General features: G+C 51.6%; 2 protein-coding genes across 3 annotated transcripts in view; both read left to right on the top strand.

The window, feature by feature from the left end:
- The window catches only part of PRKRIP1 (PRKR interacting protein 1 (IL11 inducible)), a 33,250-nt gene extending 26,655 nt beyond the window's left edge, over window positions 1-6,595 (top strand). For both annotated transcript variants that reach the window (XM_011929999.1, XM_011929990.1), the window contains one exon: window positions 4,931-6,595. In XM_011929999.1, coding sequence (XP_011785389.1) covers window positions 4,931-5,028 — 98 coding nt within the window. In that variant the 3' untranslated portion in view covers window positions 5,029-6,595. The remainder of the gene's footprint in view (window positions 1-4,930) is intronic.
- The window catches only part of ORAI2 (ORAI calcium release-activated calcium modulator 2), a 24,956-nt gene continuing 22,922 nt past the window's right edge, over window positions 5,089-7,122 (top strand). Inside the window, exon 1 of the mRNA XM_011929968.1 lies at window positions 5,089-5,258. The gene's annotated coding sequence lies outside the window, so the exon portion shown is untranslated. The remainder of the gene's footprint in view (window positions 5,259-7,122) is intronic.

The following is a 7,122-nucleotide window of genomic DNA, read 5'->3' on the forward strand; positions in this document are numbered from 1 at the left end:
ATTCTCCTGCCTCAGCCTCCCGAGTAGCTGGGACTACAGGCGCCCGCCAGTACACCCAGCTAGTTTTTTTGTATTTGTAGTAGAGATGGGGTTTCACCGTGTTAGCCAGGATGGTCTCGATCTCCTGAGCTTGTGATCTGCCCATCTCGGCCTCCCAAAGTGCTGGGATTACAGGCGTGAGCCACCGCGCCCGGCCACTTTTTTTGTTTTTAATGTTTAAAAAAACATTTGAAACGATGTTACACTATATCGCCTAGGCTGGTCTTGAACTCCTGGGCTCAAGGGATCCTCCGGACTCAGCCTCCCAAAGTGCTGAGATTACAGGTGTGAGCCGCCACACCTGGCTGATCAGCACTTTTCCCCACACTCCCTTCACAGAGGTCATTTTGTACATTGATGATACGTTTGGATTCATGTGTCACCTTCTACATTCCATCCTGGGACCCCGATGTCCTAAATGACTTAAAATTAACATAATTCAGCCAGGCACGGTGGCTCACGCCTGTAATCCCAGCACTTTTGATTTGTGACAGTATCTTTTTAATTCTTGTATCATTAACATTAAGCATAGTAACTGACATGCAATAACCACTTGATGATTTCTTACTGTTACGTATTTGTCATGTTGAAGGAATGAACTGGGGTAGTTTTGTCGAATTGCCAAGTGACTTGACTGTGCCCCGGGTTTCTGGGTTTCTCCTCCCTGAGGGTGATACTCTTAGACCATGACAATAGGTCTTCCACACACACAGAACCCCTTGTGTTGACCATTAGTGAGATACAGGTTGAGCATCCCAAACCCGAAAATCCAAACTCAGAAATGCTGCAAAATTCAGAGCTTTTGAGCACCGACATGATGCTCCAAGTAGGAATTACACCCCTGACCTCATGCAAGAGGTCATAGTCGAAACGCAGATACACAACACAGATGATTCAGTGTCTCCCAGGGACAGAAGACCCTCCCAGCCTCCTTCAACTGCAATACAACCTGTCCACATACAGCCAGATTTTCCCCCACACAAGCACACCCACAGAGGGTAAGAAAATGGCGCCTCTAAGACAGACCATATGCACCAGCAGCAGGTTCCCCACGATGCCCCTCACGGGGCCCAGACCTCCATACTTACTCACAGTTTTTTTGCTTGTTCTCTGCTTTATTGTGTAAAGATACCATTGAAAACGTCAAAAAGGCCTGCAGATCCCCCTATGGGTAACAGTGGTAAAAGAAAAAGAGGAAGCATTTATGTTTATCTATAGCCCAGAAAGCCAAGAATGACTGCCACACATGACCTGAGGAAGCAGAGGGATAAAAAGTTGAAACACCAAAAGCCATGAACAGAAGTTCTTGAAAAATTGAAAAATGAGGCCGGGCACGGCGGCTCACGTCTGTAATCCCAGCACTTTGGGAGGCCAACGAGGGAGGATCACTTGAACCTCAGCCTTCAGAGTAGCTGAGATTACAGGCACCTGCTGCCGCGCCTGGCTAATTTTTGTATTTTTAGTGGAGACGGGGTTTCACCATGTTGGCCAGGCTGGTCTCGAACTCTTACTGTTCAAGTAAGGAGTTCAAGACCACCCTGGGCAACATGGTTGAGACCTCGTCTCTACAACAAATACAAAAATTAGCCAGGTGTGGTGGCACACCCATAGTCTCAGCTACTCAGGAGGCTGCAGTGAGCTGTGATCACACCACTGCACTCTAGCCTGGTGACAGAGCGAGACTCCGTCTTAAAAAAAAAAAAAAAGTGTCCAGTAACCCTTTAATTCAAACACAGCATAGTAGGTGGGGATTGAAAGCCCATTGTTACCATTTAGCAGCTGATCCAGGTGTTCTTGTGACGCAGCTGTGCTGCTTAATTACCCTGAACATACTATTTTCCACTGTATGAATGGCCCGTGACATTTATTACTGTTAAGCACTTATGTGTGAATAAGTGTATGAAAAGGATTGCTTATCAGTCACAAATAAATTCAGAGTCAGAAATGATGGTGACACCAAGCCACAGATCAGCCACATGGGTGAGAGATAGACGCCTTTGCTTTCTGATTGTTCATTGTACACAACTGTGTTTCATACACAAAATTATTATTATTAGAGACGGAGTCTTGCTCTATTGTGCAGGCTGGAGTGCAGTGGTGTGATCTTGGCTCACTGCAACCCCTGCCTCCCGGGTTCGAGCGATTTTCCTGCTTCAGCCTCCCAATTAGCTCGATGACAGGTGTGCACCACCACGCCTGGCTAATTTTCTTTTTTTATTTCTGAGACAGAGTTTCACTCTTGCCCAGGCTAGAGTGAAGTGGCATGATCTCAGCTTGCTGCAACCTCCACCCACCCCCCATCCCTGGTTCAAGCGATTCTCCTGCCTCAGCCTACCAAGTAGCTGGGATTACAGATGCACCACCACATCTGGCTGATTTTTGTATTTTTAGTAGAGGTGGGGTTTCGTCATGTTGGCCAGGCTGGTTTCAAACTCCTGACCTCAGGTGATTCACCCACCTCAGCCTTTGAAAGTGCTAGGATTACAGGTGTGAGCCACTGTGCCTGGCCTGATTTTTGTATTTTTATAGAGACGAGGTTTCACCATGTTGGCCAGGCTGGTCTCAAACTCCTGACTTCAAGTTATCCAACTGCCTCGGGCTCCCGAAGTGTTGGGATTACAGGTGTGAGCCACCATACTCAGCCACAAAATTATTTTGAAATGTTATATTTACCTTCAGGCTATGTGTATGGGGTGTTACATGAAACATAATGAACTTCATGTTTAGACTTGGGTCCCATCCCCAAGGTATCTCATTGTGTAGATGCGGATATTCCAAAATCTGAAAACATCCGAAATCTGAAACACTTCTGGTCCCGAGCATTTTGGATAAGGGATCTTCAGCCCATACTGCATTTTCAAAGGCTTTTCAGCCACGGGGAATGCTTCCAGTCCTTCTCTGTTGCTCCCTTCCACAAACATCCAGCTCAACCAGTATTCTACGATTCATCAGGAGCAGAATTAAAGATCAGACCCTATGCTTGTTTTTTTGGTTTCTTTGGTTTTTTATTTTGAAACAGAGTCTCCCTCTGTCACCCAGGCTGGAGTGCAGTGGCATGATCTTGGCTCACTGCAACCTCTGCCTCCTGGGTTCAAGCGATTCTCCTACCTCAGCCTCCCGAGTGGCTGGGATTACAGGCGCCTGCCACCACGCCTGACTAATTTTTGTATTTTTAGTAGAGATGGGGTTTCCCCCATGTTGGTCAGGCTGGTCTCAAACTCCTGACCTCGTGATCCGTCCATCTTGGCCTCCCAGGGTGTTGGGATTACAGATGTGAGCCACCGTGCCCGGCCCCTTATGCAATTTCTGCAGACAACGTAGGCAGAGGCTAAGAGAGTCAGAGAGCGTGTTTAAGCCTGGGTCCCTGTCTTAGCCAATAGGAGATCTCGAGCAGCAAGTTCCTCCACCTCTCTGGGCTATCTTCATCTGTAAAATGGATATATAAGAGTGGTACTTACCTCATAGGCTATTGTAAGAATTAAACAGGGTACTCTATTAGCACAGTGCTTGTCATGTAATAGTGTTGGACAAATATTAGCTATTAAAATATCCTCACCATTGAAACTTAAAAAAAAAAAAAAATTCTGCGCAGGCTGCAGTGCAGTGGCATGGCTCACTGCAGCCTTGAACTCCTGGGCCCAAAAGGTCCTCTTGCGTCAGCTTCATGAGTAGTGAGGACTATAGGCATGTGTCACCACGCCATTTTTTGTAGAGATGGGACTTGCTGTGTTGCCCAGGCTTGTCTCAAACTCCTGGGCTCAAGTGATCCATCCTCCTCAGCCTCCCACAGTGCTGGGATTACAGGTGTGCACCATTGCGCCCGGCTTCCCCATTTGAACTTTCAAAGCTAATCATGCTGTGTGGTATGAGGCTGAGGGGAAAAAGGGATGCCCCAAATTAATGAAATTAAATCTTCCAGATGCTTTCACCAGAGCCGTGTGTGTTCTTTCTGGGGTCCCATCCTGGGTATGACAGTGAACTTTAGGCTAGGCTGTGCCTTCGGCTGTGCAGGGCCTCCTGCATAGAGGCCCTTTATCTGACCTGTGGTGACACAGCAGTGGCTGCGCTCAGGGTGTGTAGTGGGTGTGTGGGTGGCCAGGGCAAGCCCTGCACATGTGCCGGGAGGAGCATTGGCTGGCCCGGGTGAGCCCACCCAGTTGTGAGTTGGCTGAGGCCAGTGTGCCTGCGGGCGGCGTCCTGGCGTGGCTGAGCCGGGCCATCTGCTGCCTCGTGGTCTCTGCCTCTACCTTTCCAACTCTCACTTGTCCTCCTGCTCCCACATGAAGCAGGGGAGGGAAGGAGTTGGGAACACGTTGTCCTCGTGCTCTGCTTCTGGCCGGCAGTCACGACGGGGGACAGGGAACGTACGCTGCTCACAGGTGTCAGGAGGGGCTTCCTGGGCCATGCTTGGGAGGAGCTGGGAAGCTGGCATATGTGTAGGGGCAGAGTCCTCTGCCACACAGGTTTCGGAAATCCTTTCGCGAACGGCAGTGAGAACTTGAGACTTCAGCGAGAGTGTTGTCAGCCTGGCGTTAGGTGTTGAAGAGGTAGGTCAGGAATTTGCTCACCCAGGAGGTGGCCATGGCAGGGGGCGGGAGCCATGTAAAAGTAGTAGGGCCTGGTTTATGGGGTGTCGGGTCTTGCGTGTGCCGCTGGGCCTTTAGGTAAAGATGGGGTACACCCGTGAGAGCAGTGGTAGATCAGGTCTGTGACCCACCCTTACTTCCGGGGAATGGCTCAGGGGACTGGCGGGTGTGAGGCGTGGCCCTGGTTTCTCGCTGTGTGGTCCAGGAACAGGAACTTCTGACTTCCCATCAGCTCTCCTCTTTGAAAGCACACTTGAGCCTGAACCATTTTGCATGTGTGTAATTTGAATGTTGTGTGGTTACAGGACCCGGTCAGCCCCAGGAGCAGGGGTCCAGCAGCTCTGCAGAGGCGTCTGGAACGGAGGAGGAGGAGGAGGTGCCCAGTTTCATCACGGGGCGATGACAGTGTTTGCCACAGCCGCTGCCTGGAACCCGGCTCGTGCTGTGACCAGAAAGGAAAGGTGGCTGTTTGGCTCTTTCTTCCCTGCAAGGACCCGCTGACCCACTGGATGAAGAGCAAAGGAGACCCCTCCCTAGCCGCCCGCAGTCCTGCTTTCGGCAGGGTTGGCAGCCTGAGGGGCCGTCTCCCTGACACTCAAAGGCACTGCCTTGCAGATGCCATCCATGTTCCTGGTAAACGGGGACAGAGAGCCTCACCTTGTCACATATTTGAACAGTGATGAGTTTGGGGCTGGTTTCTGGGAAGGGAGCGTTTATTTAGTAAAGAACAGAACACCCTTGCATTTTGCTGGGACGTGTGGACCCTGAGTCACAAACACTCTGGAGAAGGCTGTGAGATGCCACCATTCCCATGGGGACTGAACCCCGTTACGTGGACCTGGTCCCAGGCTCAGTGAGGAGATGGCCTCGGCTGTCGGGCTGGTCCATGTTGCCCACCCACTCCAGTGGGAAGTGGGGACCACGCCGCAGAGGGTCTGCTCCCACTGCAGCTCCCGGTGCCCTGTGTGTTCCGGGAAGCCCTGGGTGTGCACAGGGAGGCCCGGGCCAGGGATTTCACCAGGGGCTGGGTCACAAGGGTACGGGGTGTGTGGAAAGGGCTGTGGGGGAAGAGCTGGTGACCAGAAAGTGAGCAGATGGAGAATGCAAGCTGGACTGAGCCAGAGCAGAGGGCAGGGGATTCCCAGCCGGACGGGGGTTCTCTTGCCGACAGCTGCATTTTCATCCCGAAGTGGAAGGGGGTGTAAACAGAACGGGCTGAGAGAGGAGGGACTTAGTCAAGTGGGTGGAGCTCCTCCTTGCGTGACTGCAACCGTCAGGGCTTTCCTCCAGGTCATAGCAGTTGGGACCAGCGGGGAGAAGAGAGGCAGAACTGCTGTGTCCTCAGGTGGCACAGCCCCAGACTGGCGTCCAGGAGGCACTGGGCCCGTGCAGGGATGGCACCTGCAGAGAGCAGGGCGGCCCGGCACAGAGGCGTGCGCCTGGAATCCCAGCTGCTCAGAAGGCCAAGGCGGGAGGACCGCTGCAGTCCAGGGATTCAAGGCCAACCTGGGCAATAGAGCGAGACCCTGTCTCTTAAAAAACGATGATGCTGATGAACACGGAGGGCGGGGCACTGTGCTGGGAGCCAGGGTGCCTGGGAGGAGCCGAGACCGGCCTTTGACCTCGGTGTTTTGAGGCCAACGGGATGACAGAGACGGTTTCTAGTTAGAGCCTTGGCTCCATTTTTGGATGATTTAGCCCCGAGTTCCTGAGTCTATTTTGTGCCCCTTACATACTTTGATAGAATTAGGAAATAGTGGTTTTGAGTGAAGGGAAAGGAAACCCAGAAACATTTTCTGTTGCTTTTACTTCTGTAGTGTAGATTTCCCCGGCCCCTCTCTGAGCCCTGTAACATCTGTGATAGCTTCTGTCCCCTCATCGGTTCGTGTCACAGGGATTTTTCTTTCCCAGGAATCAGACACGGAGAGTCAGCCCTAAATAAATGAGCACATGCCCTGGCTGTACATTTTGAAACCTGTTTTTGTCTTTGTCTGGCACTGGCAGGTTTGCGTTTCGGTTTTAGTTCTCCTATCTTTGGACTGTTGGTTTCCATCCCTCTCCTCACCCCTATGTGTGTCACAGCCCCTGCCCTGAATCTGCAGCCTGGAGTTTGTGGGCCTCCTCAGTGCTGCGGAGGGTGCTGGGGCTTGGAGCCTGATGACCTGGCTTTGAATCCTTTCCCTGCCTCTGGTAAGCCAGGGGACTGTGGGCAAGTCCCTTCCTGCCTCTGCCAGCTCACTGGGCCAAGAGAGACAGTCGCCACAGGCGTGTGTTAGGTGGGCGGGCATATGGCGACACAGCAGGATGCCAGGTTGCGGTGGGCTTCACCCCCACGGGGTGCAGAGATGTTTAGGCAGGACATGTCCTGTAGCCATTTCTGGCCATTATTATTGGGTCATTAGGACCTTAAGTTGAGAGATTTTTTCTTCAGGGCGTCACTTATTTGGGAAAAGAGGAACAACAAGATGTCATCATTGAGAAAGGAATGAATCATACT

Source organism: Colobus angolensis, unplaced genomic scaffold, assembly GCF_000951035.1.
Source record: "Colobus angolensis palliatus isolate OR3802 unplaced genomic scaffold, Cang.pa_1.0 Scaffold120, whole genome shotgun sequence".
NCBI classification, from domain to species: domain Eukaryota; kingdom Metazoa; phylum Chordata; class Mammalia; order Primates; family Cercopithecidae; genus Colobus; species Colobus angolensis.